The sequence below is a fragment of the Diadema setosum genome, chromosome 15 (assembly GCF_964275005.1).
Source record: "Diadema setosum chromosome 15, eeDiaSeto1, whole genome shotgun sequence".
Taxonomy (NCBI): Eukaryota; Metazoa; Echinodermata; class Echinoidea; order Diadematoida; family Diadematidae; genus Diadema; species Diadema setosum.
Window position 1 is genome coordinate 2803345 of NC_092699.1, and position 14349 is coordinate 2817693.

Here is a 14349-nt window from a genome sequence, read left to right on the forward strand (position 1 = left end):
CGACGGATTTTCTTAACAAGATTAAGTCTGCAACCCTCAGCTCAGACTGCCTACTCGTAACCATGGACGTGAAGAGCCTTTACACCAACATCCCACACAATCACGGTGTAGACGCTCTTCGTACGTTCCTCACAAAACTGGACGTATCCAACAATGACATCGATGATATAACGTCCATGTCCGAGTTCATATTGAAGCACAATTACTTTGAGTTTGACGGCAAACACTACCTTCAACGAAAAGGTACCGCCATGGGGACCAAGATGGCGCCCGTGTACGCTAACATATATATGGCAGTCCTGGAAGAAGATTTCCTCTCTAAATGCACTCTCCAACCGTCAATGTATCTGAGATACATCGACGACATTTTCATAATCTGGCCCTACAGTGAAAAAGACCTCGCAGCCTTTCACGAGGCATTTAACAAACATAATCGTCACATCCAGTTCACAATGGAGAGCTCCAGAGAGGAAATCCACTTCCTGGATGTCAATGTGTCTAAGAATGGTAACTTGCTTTCCACCGGTGTGTATGTTAAACCCACGGATTCCTTCACCTACTTAGATTACAATTCGTTCCACCCCTTGCACACAAAGCAATCAATTGTGTACAGCCAACTAGTCAGATATAAGCGGATCACCTCTGACCCCAAGGTGTTTGAAGAAGATGCTGTACGTCTGGGAGAACATTTTGTCAGAAGGGGTTATCCAGTTCGCCTCGTGAACAATGCACTCAAAAGGGTCAATGAAAAACGGAGAGAAGACCTGTTAGACTCTAAACCTAAAGATGAGAGGAACGATCGCATTCCTCTCGTTACTACATTCCACCCACAAGTCAAAAAGTTTGTCTCCACGACCAAGAAAGAGTGGACGAATATTCAACTTGATCCCAGACTTTCTACAATATTGGGGGAACCACCTCTACACTCCCAAAGACAACCGCCCAACTTGAGATCACTTCTGGTGCGGAGTGAGTTACCAAAACCTGCAACCCCAAAAGGTAACAAGAGGTGCGACAAACCACGATGTCAAATTTGTAACCATCTGGTGACAGAAACAGTGGTGCAAATCTCTCCGTCACTCAGAATCAAACCACCAGACCACACATGCGACTCTAGCAATGTGCTTTACTGTATTATGTGCACTAAATGCCCAGGGGTGTCATATATAGGTGAGACAAGCACGAAGTTCCGCATGAGGTTTAATAATCACAAGAGCTCAATCCTGAATCACAAAGATACTCCAGCGGCGAACCACTTCAGTAACCCCCGTCATTCGATGAAAGACTTGAAAGTCTGCATCTTTGGCGGGGGTTACAAATCGGCTGAAGACAGGAAGTGGGCAGAACTGCGATTCATTATTCGGAGCCGCAGTTTTGAAACAGGCATGAACAAAGATCTTTCCTGGCTCAGCCCATACACTTTCTTCAGATAACTAATTTTAGTTGCTACTCCGCTATTGATAATTTCACCCTTGCAGAGGTCTTCAATTTATTTTTCTGGTACTAGACAACTTGCGCAGTCTTGATGTGTTACGAGTAAGTGTACCTCATGTATATTATGACATTTTTTCTTGTGTCCTTCTCTCCTTATTCCCTCCTTTCCTACTTTTTGCTCTCTCGTCTCTCCTCTGTATATAATACGTACAAGCACTTGACAGATTGTATCACTTCATTGCCATTATGACGTTTCTATTATCGTTCATAATTATTGTCTCCTTTGTGCAGCGCGTGCCATCTCAGTGTGACGTCTTCTCTGTTATAACGCACAGTATGGCACTCATATATTCGCGCAACTCAGCATGCGTTTATTGTTATTATTTGTTATCCTTTGTTTTGGTTACACTGAGACTACGCGCGCTTGTGGATTGAATTGAATTGAAAGGGTATTTTATTGAGTAATGTCCATTGCAGCCCGCAGGCTGGATTGCAGGCACTTTACAGAAACAAGCACGATACTATAAAATATGTACAAGATTGCATAAAATACATTGTAATGAAAAATGAATATCAATCATATTCGTCACACAATATCAACATTCAAAACAAAAACACAATTCCCATTATACATATACAATTTCTAACATCACTATTCTCATTACCATAAATGATCACGATTACTTTAAAAATATCTGTAAATTCAACTTCTTTCTCATCTTCTTCTGTTTTCCTTTTTCTCTTCTTTTTGTTCTTCTTATTCTTCATTTTCTCTCTTTTCCTTTTTTTTTTTCAGCTTTACATTATCCAACTTTCACTTTTTTATACTTCTACCTCATTTCCTTCACTAACAATATCCAAAATTGGTTATCATTATCATAACCACACATTTGATATCATTACAACAAAACCACCGTTTACAAACGTATTACTCTTACAACAATCAATATCACGTTCAGCCCCACACCCCCCCCCCCAAAAAAAAAACCTTATACATTATCATTGTTACTTAAAACATTGATTTCAAATTTTAAAACAATTGGTCAAGCATAAAAAAGAAAGAATCTTCATATATCACAGATCACACAACACAGAACATAAGAAGGCAGGTGTTGCACTATTGTGTGTGGCAGTATTGCACTGGCTGAGTCAGAAAAATTTGCCTGAGACTTTAAAAAATGGCACATGACATATGAGGAAAAATGGAAAATTGGAAATGAAATCAACAATGACCATAAAAACATGTTCTGTGCTTATTTTACATATACTGGTTATTTGCACTTGTTGATGCAGAGGTTGTTATAAACATTTCTCAAATACTGTATGACAAAAATATATATTGCATTCATGTCATTCATCAGAAAAAAAAAAACTTAATCACTTACGCCATTACATTTATATCAAAAGACTTGTTTAAACATAAAGCAGAAGAAAAAAAAAACTTCACATATCACATGATTCAAATCATTAAAAAAAAGACAGACAAGCGTGCATTTCAATCAGACAAAAAAGGAAAAGATTAATACTGTAAAAAAAAAAAAAAACGGCAGGTGAGAGAGAAAGAACATCCTAACTGGCAAACAAACAAACCATATGTTTGGATATCAGAGGAGGACATTTAAAAAAGGAAAAAAAAATTGTTCTTGAGATTTGGATTTCTGTCCCTTCCATTTGTTGGTGCAGGTGGTGCTACAAACACTTCTATCACATTAAACTCGGTTACTTTAGCACATGCACACACTCTATACCGTATCTGCACACCACATGTGTTTAAAAAGGATCCTAATTTACAATGTGTTGTTAAAAGATACACCATAGGCAAGCACACGCACTCCCTCACACGCCCACACACCCTCACACACACACACACACACGCACACACACACACACACACACACACTCACACACAACATAACTATTCATTTAACAAGCGAATTAAATGAGGAATAGCACTGGTCTTATGTCTTTCAGTTCTGTACCGGACAGTGGTGAATTTCTGTTTACTTCTTGTATTGTGTGAGTGATTACGGGGTGGCGGAAGCAGGTGGTGCAACTTGGAGGATGGATCCAGGAGGGTCCTCGCGAAGGACACACAGAGGTCTCGCCGCCTGTCACTGAGGGTGGGGAGGTGCAGAGTGTCCCTAGCGTCTGAATAGCTGGAATAGCTTCGACCAATGATGATTCTGCAGGCTCGCTTTTGTATGCGCTCAATCAAGTCGACCTGTTTCTTGGTGAGAGCCGCGGCCCAAACAGGAACAGCGTATTCTAGAATTGGTCTAACGGTGGACAGATAGACTGTTAGGAGGTCAGCTGGGGGGAGGCCATGGAACTTAAGTCTGCGCAGAATGAAGAGTCGACTGTTGCCCTTGCAGACCATGCTGCTGACCTGGGTGTCCCATTTCAAATTTGATTGGATGAACACTCCTAGTAGCTTAACAACTTTGTTGTTCTCCAGCACTTGGTCGTCAAGCGTTATGATGGTTGGTGGTGGAAGCGCCCTTGCAAAACATATATCCATGTTTGCACACTTCTTCAAGTTAAGACGCATGTTACTATCGGTTGCCCATTGTTGTAGTTTCATTAGTTTATCTGGCAGTGAAGATTGGCTGTTGATATTCCGACATTCGACCACCGTTAGGTCGTCCACGTATTTGTAGTGTCGGGTATCAGTAGGCGCGTGGCTCACCTCGTCGTTGTTGAAGACGTCGTTGATTAAGGCAGCAAAGACAACTGGTCCACGCGTACCCTGCGGGACTCCTGACGTGAGGATACAAGGGTCAGAGAGTGTGTTCTTGTACTTTACTCGCTGTTCTCTGTTACACAAGAAATCTGCGATCCAGGCGACGTATGACGGAACCACTCCCATATTGATCAGTCTTCCAACGGCGACAGTGTGGTCAACGTGGTCGAAAGCTTTAGAGAAGTCAGTTAGCAGGAGAGTCGAAAGGGAACCAGTGGTGTCCGCGTGTTTGTGCAAGGTGTCCAAGATGTTAACAAGACAGTGTGTAGTAGACACCCCCTTCATGTTCCCATACTGTGCTGGATCTAGCTGGGGGCGCATCGTACGTAATGTATCACGAGCAACAAAGTGTTCTGCCACCTTAGCGAAGTGGTCTGTAAGGGCGATGGGACGAAGGTTGCTGATTGTAGTGGGTGACGATTTTGGAATTGGAACAACATTGGCTCGTTTCCATTCCAAAGGCACTTCGTGATCGCCGTAGGAAGTGTTCATGATGTGTGACAGGGGACGAGAGAGTTCATAGGCGAAAAGCCGGATGAACCTAGCAGAAATCCCGTCAGGGCCACAAGACTTCCGCTGTTTGACATGATTGAGTTGTGTGAAGACTTCATGCGGTTCTACATGGAGAGGTGGCGGTGAAGGTAAGTATGCGGGCAAGCGCGATTTGTCAAGCACAGGAAGGTCGCCACCGATTGCCGCGAAGTGCTGACATATGGCGTCACCGATAGCTTTATGGTCGTTCGGGGCAATATCAGGGACAGTGATGCTCATCTTGGGCGCATTTCCAGACAGCATTCTGATATGTCTGAACCATTCACCAGGAGAAGATTTCTTCAATCTTTGCACTCGATTGGCGTAATTGTTTTTCTTCGCTTTGCGGATTTCTCGTATCACTTTGTTTCTCAGTTGTCTCCATAGGAACTCGCGCTTTTCGCTAAATGCTCTCTGTCTTTTGGCTATTAGGGACTTGATAAGAGGAGTGATCCACACTTTGTCCTCACTATGCAGTTTCACTGACCTCTGCGGAAAGTATTTGTCGATTGATTCATGGATTGTTTGATAGAAGGCCGAGCACTTAGCCTGTACACCATGGGCATCGTATACCTCTGACCAATCGTGGTCAGATATCCATGTTCCGTACTGACGAATGCTGCTATCTGGCATGGGCCGCACGAGACGTTTTCGCGTGGTGTTGCTCCGCTGAGTCTCGACAGTTGGCAAGAGTAGGACGCAATTGTGGTCGCTAAGTCCTATGGGTGGTATGATCTCTGCTGGACGATAACTGCTAGATCTGTTTGTGAATATCTTATCAAGGGTGACATCACCACGAGTGGGTTGGTCAACAACCTGGACGAACGCGTTGGACATGACTCCGCTGAGGTCCAGGTGATTAAGGTCACCCATGATGAAGACCGCAGTATCGGGTTGTTTGGTTAGAATAACGTCAATTGTAGATCCGATATGATCAAGGAGTGATGCGGCAATTGGGCTGCGGGGTGGGTAATACACTGCTCCAATGACTATTCTCGAGGAAGAGCGAGGAAGCCGATGAGGACGGAGAGCAATCCACAATGTTTCCATACCATCAGGAACCTTGATGTCTTCTAGTATCACCCCATTCAGCTCTTCCTTAGCGTAGACAGCCACACCTCCTCCCCGGCGATCAAGCCGGGGTCTGGAGAAAAGATCGTAGCCAGGGATGCAGTGAAGACTAGCAGGTTGGTCAGCCGTGAACCAAGATTCCGTTACTGTGGCAATTTCAATGCCGTTGTTATTGAGGACGACGCTCAGCTCATCGGTTCTATTGTTCATTGACCGAGGATTACACAGTAACAAAGACGGTAGCTGGTTTTGGTGTCTGTGCACTGAAGAAGAGGTTGCTATGGAAACCAAGTTGGCATGTCGGATAGCTCGACTGGCGCGGGTTTCAATGGCCGTTGCACTTTTAATGGCCGACACTCTCTCTGTCACTATTGTTTGAATCTGTCTCTGCTTATTCACACCAGCGCGACAACCACGTTTAGTTGATTTGGCAATATTGAAATCCTTCAACAACTTCCAAGTTTTATTTGGTATTTTTGTTTTAGGCAAGTTTCGTCCAATATTGTGCAATGCCTGCAGTGAATACTTCATGAGCGAGGCCATCGCTATACAGTGTTCTGGGATGGCGCCTCGTATATCGTTCGTGCATACGGTACAACAGGTACCGAAAAGACACCAAGGACGATTCACACAGCGAACACAGCAGAAAAATTATTATCAAAACAACTTACTCGAGATGGTCTTTGGTGACGTGCAAAGTCCTCCTACATTATCCTTGACATATAATGGCATCTACACAGGAAATCCACTGAGTCACAACACTGGAAAACGGGCAAAAAATTGTGAAAATAGATTGCAAATTAGGAGCGCCAAGGAAGGTGCGCTTGTGCTGCCGAGGGCGCACTACTACTAATCCATATTAGATATTGACTTGTCACTGTGAAAATCCATTGGCACCTTCATTGTATCATGTTAACTTCATTGCCTTTATGACGTTTCTATTATTGCTATTATTGTCTTATGATCTTTTTTGTGCAGCGCGCGCAATCCTGGTGTGACGTCTTATCTATTATGACGCAGAGTATGACACTCATAAGCGCACAACATGCGTTTGTTGTTATTATCTATTATTTTTTGTTTCGGTTACACATATTGCGCGCGCTAGCAGGGTAGTAACACCTCACTCTTAATAATCATTCTGAATATTCGCACTGTCATCCCTGAAGAAGAGGAAGGTTCCTCGAAAATTCGGATTATTCATTAAATCAAGATTGGCTATTAATGCATTCCCTGCATTCCTATGGTGTGACTTTATTATTGCTATTTCTAGTACTGCCAATACGCGGAACAACTACACTATATATATATATATATATATATATATATATATATATATATATGGGTGAGAATTTTGAACGATGTACAATTGCCAATTTTCGTACCTTATGACATTCTTTCCCTTAGAACACGCCAGGATGATCTAGGAAACCAGATTTTTTCATGTCATCTCAAAGATTGGTAAATTTCCTTTCAGGAAATATATGGTTTGGTTGACTTTTGCCTGATATTTTTCATTTCACAAGGACTTAAAGCGTAAAAATACGGTAAAAACGCTATTTTCACAATAATTTTTGTTTTCCAAACTAATGATGTGCATTTTTAATAGTACGTGGCATCTAATATCTGACCATGTTCTGGATCTGACATATCATGGGTATGTACCACAAAATTATAGGAACTTTATGAGCACGTATAAAATTACAGAGAACAATTAAAATATCGCAGTCCTAAACAGACGAACGTCCGTGATGCTTTTATTTCTATCGCTGCTGCAAATTCTACTTTGTTGTCCCAACTGTAACGTATACGAAAATTTCGTTTTCCACCTAATGAACATATCCTGCAAAAATTGTACGTCTGCTGGCTGTACATGGGACGTAATATTCTTGTATGCAAAATTATACTCAGTTTTCGTCACGGACGTGCCTCCGCTATTTTCTAATAAAGATCGTAGCCCATGAAACGTTATTGGCGATATTGTTCTGAGTCGTAATCAACTAAGATCTAGCAACACGATAATATGTTTGTTTTGAGTTTCTGTCCATCCTTTGTCAAATAGGAATCGAAATTATATTTTTAGACGAACCTCCAAGAAAAAAAGAACGTCCGTAATGATTAAAACGTTTTCGAGTGGGACACCATCTTGCTTTGATGGCGAAGGTGCATTTTACCTTTGGCTCTCTAGCCGAGGAGCTGCATGCCATTTTTGGAGCGGACTGAGGTTCGTCCGGAGTTTTTGGACCATGCAATTCATCATAAACCAAGGAAATAATTAATGTTTTCTTTGAAAATTCACCTCCTGATCCCCCTCTGAGCAATACATATGAAGAGTTTGTTTGCAAAAACCGATAAGTCCATTTTTGAAAATTTTTAAGTACAGTCTCTGTCATAAAGTACAAAATAATACCTTTTAAATGATATATTGGTCACTACATATAAAGGTATATTTTTGAAGTTATGGTCAAAAGAAGCAAAAATTTTCTTATTATTTTCTTTATTTTTCTTGACCTTTAATCGCAAATATCTCCATTTGACAAATATGGACTTATCGGTTTTTGCAAACAAACTCTTCATATGTTGTAAGGATGTCAAATTTCTTACAATTTGCATTGACAATACATTTTCAAATTTTTGAAAGAGTTAAGAAGGCTAGGTACTCTCTGCCGATTAGTTATCCGTCCTGGAACTTGACCCTAGTAGTAGAACGAACGTCCGTGATAATTCCAGAGAACGTCCGTGACGTATGCAATCCCTCCGATAGGGATAACTTGTCCCGAAAGTATCCTGTATTCTTTAAAACTTTTGGCTCGAATAGCGACAAATAAAGTTTTACAAAGTAGAAAATGAGTTTAGAGCAGTAGTTTCAGAATTTTTAAGGCGTTATGTGATCATGATGAACAAACAATTGAAATTTTACTCACAATTTTACGCTTGTTTTCCCTCTAATTATACAAAAAACAGCTAAACACTTACAACAAAGTTATAGGAAAATGGAATTTTGCGTAATCTGTCATTTCTGTGCGTTTGAATTTCTTTCTAATGATGTTCTGGAGACAATTTGTACTGTTACAGGTTCTGAAAGTTTTGCTCACGGACGTTCTGTCCGAGAAAGGAAATTTCTGACAATTACAAATATATCACTGCACATAGTAAGATTAATGTTAGTTGAAAATATTACCAAATCACCGAGCCGCTCATACACGAAAGTGAATAGCGTTCAGCACTCAATTTACCTGTAATAACAAACGGAAAACGTTTTTTTCACGGATGTTCGTTGGTTGAATAAGTCAGTGGATTACATAGTAGGAGAAAGAGGATCAGTGCCACTTTTTAGTGACAGGTGCTCTAAGTGTTTATCTTTTGAGTATGGTAGCTGCCGTCTCAAACAGAACACATCCAGTTTTGGTCTCCATAACGGACGTTCGCTGTAATTGTCATGATATCAAATGCCTTAATTCATTCTTATTTTTCTCTTCATGACGATTTTCTCTCATTCCCTCAGTAGCCTAAACATGCTGCGACCAAACAGAAAACAAAAACAAAACAAAACAAACCAAAACAAATTCGAAAAGTGCTACGCAATCACATTCAGGATAATGACGGAGGAAGTCTGTAATGAGCATGTGTTGAATAAGAAACGGAAAAGTTTCAAAAGGACGTGGAAGCAGTTGAATGAAAATGATTGAGAAACAGAGAAGGGATCGAGCTCCAACACACAGAGAAAATAATTGCCAGTGCACTCCCGTTATACCAAATTCCTCTGGAGAAGTTTTTGTTCGTTTGTTTATGTCTTTTATTCATCGAAATGCCGTCACAAGCGAACAAAAATCATGCAGTATACAATTATTGTCTGATGAAAACACACAAATCCTCCGCTTATCATCACATGGTGTTGTTTTATACTCATCAATGAAAAGCAATATTCATTTGTAATTTTTTCCAAGATTTTTTTTTTCATTTTACATTTAAGAGACAGAGAGATCGTCAATTTGTTTGTGCTTTTGTGCTTACTTTGAAAAAACATGTTAAAAAAAGTAATGATTAAGAATAGGTTTAAGGTTGCACTTTGATACGTTCGCTCTTCCAAAGATTCGTTACTCCGATGTCCAAATGTTTGTTATTCCAAAATGGGAAAAAATTGTAGTTAATTTAGGAGGTTTGTTATTAGTAAATGTTCTTCGAAAAATAGATATTAAGGATCATTACTTTAGGTGCGTTCTTCTAAAAGTGGAATGGGCCTGATATTCGTCTAGGTGAAAACAGTTATTATGAGGTTTTGAAATTGGAGAATTTTAGTTGCTAACTTGTTTCTCCACATTTGGATAAGCGAACATAAATTTTCAATGTTCCAATAAATAAGCCTTTCGGTTAACCTTCGGATATTCCTATCATTCACCTAATAAAAAAGCTTCATAATCATACGAACTCTATCAATTTTCGTATTGACAAACTGTATGAATAACGAGCCTCCGAAATGACGCACTACAAAAGGTTTGTTATAACAAACCGTATTGTATAATATCGAAGTCACAAACATCCATCCAAGTTATATGGACTTATTGTGTTTTGTTATGACGAAACTTCGCAGTATCGAACCTATTATCATTTCTGACTAATATAATAACACACATTCTCCTCGGTAACAGTGTGTTACACAAGGAGCAAACACAGAGGGATTTCTTCCTAACGTATTCGCTTGCCCTCCACAGCTGAACTTCGTATTTCTATAACGGAGCACATTTCTGTTGTTTTTCTATTTTAATTCTTTGTCATGATTTTAGCTGTGATCATGTTCGTTATATAAAAAGCAAATTTTGCATTGTAGACTTTATATAACAAGTTTAGGACCTGAATATCTACTTCATGATAACGAAATTTTGATATATTCGTTCTCAAGGATGGACTACGTCACTGAGATTACACGTACGTTTGTACGTTCATTTACGAGAGATGGAAAAATTGTTTTCTTTGATTCCTCAGTATGAGAAGATAAACAAGCTTATATAATTGAGAATTGGTAATATCTATTCAGGATTTTGCAGAGGAGTTTGTTCTCGACATGAAATTGCTGTTTGTTGTGAGTAGAATGCGTTTCCAACTCAAGAGAGCTGTATTGTTCAATATCTTGTTTGTTCCGAACGTCCGTGAGCTACATGCGAACCTCCGTGATGAAAACTATGCTATGTTTGTTGGGTTATAGAGACTGCCCAGATGAGATACATCTTAAAAAGGTATATTATTATATGGGAGTGAGGATTGAAGTATGGGATAGTGAAATAAGAGGTGAAAATATTGAGTTTCTGTAAAATGCGCGTAAAGTTAAGAAAGTGTTTAGCGGAAGAGCAATATTTCCACAGAAATGACGAATTTAGTTAAATCATCAGTTGTCTACCATTACGTACAGGTTAAGAGTACAAGCTTAATATTCAGCAATCACGTACACATGTCCCTTCAGATATTTCGTTAGGATTTTGAACTGAATCAGATCTTTGGAAACTATGTCAAATGGTATTCAAATGTATGTGCAGTACTATTCCTCACGGACGTTCGCTGCTCTGGACATGGTAAACTTCAGCGGTGAATAAAAACTTGTTCCTCTGGGAAAATCCTAGTATAATTGGGTTCATATGAAAGCTTGAGTTATACTCTTTCAGGTAAGATGAATGATTTGGAGAATTTCCTACTTTTTTTAAATTTTGCCTTGTTTTGGCTCAATTGTACATCGTTCAAAATTCTGACCCATATATATATATGGTTGGTTGGCATCCATTCGTCTCGAGAAACGATGGCGTAGCACTAGCTAGGCAAGAAGTTTGCACTGCCTTGAGTGGCTGTAAAGCCCCACTCTTGAGTGGCAATCCTTAGAGCACTTGCAGCAGATGAAGTCTGTTGGGGCCAATACTAAGACTGCCCGTGCCTTTCTCTTAGCTCTCCTGTCGGTCTGCTGTACGTGCCTTACAGCTTCAGCTCTCTGAACGCCCTCCCTGACGGTGCCTCTCCATAGCGGACGATCTTCAGCTACACCTTCCCATGTGTTGGTGTTTATGTCCATCGTCTTCATGTCACGTTTGCACACATCGTTGAAGCGGAGATGCGGCCTTCTCATGGGACGAGACCCCTCGCTTAGCTCTCCATACAGCATGTCCTTCGGGATGCGACCTGGTTCCATTCGACGCACATGACCCAACCACTTCAGGCATCTCTGGCTGAGGAGTGAAAACATGCTGGGAATGCCGGCACGCTGGAGGACCTCTGCATTTGTCACCCTATCCTGCCATTTTATGTGCAGGAGTCGTCTGAGGCAACGGAGGTGAAAGGTGTTGAGCCTCTTCTCCTGGCCAGCATATGTTGCCCAGGACTCAGAGCCGTATGGCAGGGTGCTGAGGACGCAGGCTTGGTAAACGCAGAGCTTGGTGTTCTTGGTCAGCTGACTGTTGTTCCATACGCGCCTGTTCAGTTTGGCCATGACTGCAGTAGCTTTCCCTATCCTATTGCTTATCTCATTGTCAAGGGAGAGGGAACTGGAGATTGCTGAACCAAGGTAGGTGAAAGAGTCCACTTCTTCCAGATGTGTGACATTAATGGAGATGTCTGGAGGAGAGTCAGTGCCTTGGGTCAAGATCTTAGTCTTTTTCAGGCTGATGGTTAGTCCAAATTCGTTACAGGCATGGGACAGACAATCAACAAGCCTCTGCAATCCCGCTTCTGTGTGCGATACCAGAGCAGCGTCGTCAGCGAACAGCATTTCTTGGATAAGAACCTCTCTACCTTTGGTTCTGGCATGCAGTCGGGCGATGTTGAATAGCTTCCCATCCGCTCTGGTACGGATGTAGATTCACTCTGTGCAGTCAACAAAGGCGTACTGAAGGAGCATGGAGAAGAAGATTCCGAAAAGTGTCGGTGCGAGGACACAGCCTTGCTTCACACCGCTGTTCACAGGGAAGGCATCAGAAGTTCTCCCGTTGTAGCAGACTCTACTTTGCATGTTCTCGTGAAAGGAAATGATAATTTGGAGCAATCTCGGGGGGCATCCAATCTTCGGCAGGAGACTATTAAAGAGTCCACTTCGGCTGACCAGGTCAAAGGCTTTCGTCAGGTCTATGAAGGCAATGTACAGCGGCTTTTGCTGCTCACGGCACTTCTCCTGCAGCTGGTGTAGTGAGAAGATCATGTCTACTGTAGATCGGCCTGCCCTGAAGCCGCACTGTGACTCTGGATACACCCGGGAGGCGAGACTCTGCAGGCGTGCCAGAACTACACGTGCGAAGACTTTTCCCACAACACTTAGGAGAGAGATGCCTTTATAGTTGTTGCAGTCGCTGCGGTCTCCCCTGTTCTTGTAGACAGTGACGATACTGGCATCACGCATATCTTGGGGTACGTACGTATACATACATATACTTTAATACAAATGTGTAAATATACATTATTTTGAATATAGAGCAGATGTGTTGAGTAAAAACTGTGAGATTGCAAAACGATGATTTACTTCACAACTCGTACCACTGATCCTGAAACTGTTTGAGAATATTACACATTAGACAAGTTTCGACTTTTTATTTAAACATCCAATTTGCTCTACTGGGTATAGAATAAGAATTTATCATGGTCGGGATGAGGAAAGACAATATATTTTAAAAATTTCATGACATTACAGTGAACAATGATGATGATTTGACAACTTCATGTTAGAATGCATGATTGTGTACAAAAGGAAGCTTAAGAAAAGAAGAAAGGCAGACATTAATTCTACGCGGTCGACCTTGTTAAGCAAGTGAGGGAGCGAAGTTTATCACTACATTATTTAATGTGAGACTGCTTTGCCACCATCAGGCGCGCCGGAAGCAGTTTTGGATGGGGGGGGGGGGGGGCAAACATTGGAGGGGGCTCAAGATTAGACCATGCATATGTTACACAATGTACACACACACACACACACACACACACACACGCACACACACACACTCATACACACACACACACACACACATATATATATATATATATATATATATATATATATATATATATATATGTAAAGTGGCGTACGGTGGGTCGAAACATGGGGGGAACCATAAAGTAATTTTGACTGTCTGTATGCTTTTGCGTGGGTGCGTGAGCAATAATGGGACTATAATACATTACGGAATGTGATACATTCAACAACGCAGTCATTGAGGAACATTATAAGTTTCCTTACATGGATTATGGAATGACGGTGTGAAACGATTGACAAATTATATACTGTCAGCAACATAAGGTGAATGGCATAACAATAAAATGCGAGCGAGCGAAACGAGCGAGCTTGAAAATTTTGATATTCTACAGTTCCAAAACTGGAGTTTTAATTGTAGCTATATATTTCGCTTTGGAAATAAATGGGGGCGCATCGGGCGCAACTGCTGGCAATTATTGGCAGCAACATTAGGAGAATGGCATAACGATTCAATGCGAGCGAGCGAAGCGAGCAAGCTTGAAAATTTTGACATTCTACAGTCCCAAACTGGGGTTTGTAGCTATCTTTCACTTTGGAAATTAATGGGGTGGCGCATCGGGCGCAACTGCTGGCAATT

The 14349-nt window shown here is 41.2% G+C and overlaps 1 protein-coding gene across 1 annotated transcript; it reads left to right on the forward strand.

Annotated features, from left to right (window-relative positions):
* Positions 1 to 62: 62 nt before the first annotated feature.
* On the forward strand, positions 63 to 1433 carry LOC140239168 (uncharacterized). Its single transcript, XM_072319051.1, has one exon. It carries the CDS (start codon positions 63 to 65, stop codon positions 1431 to 1433), a length of 1371 nt encoding a protein of 456 aa, XP_072175152.1.
* Positions 1434 to 14349: the final 12916 nt, after the last annotated feature.

Excerpts from the sequence above, each read along its gene's own strand:
- LOC140239168 (XM_072319051.1), top strand. The coding sequence starts at position 63 with ATGGACGTGAAGAGCCTTTACACCAACATCCCACACAATCACGGTGTA.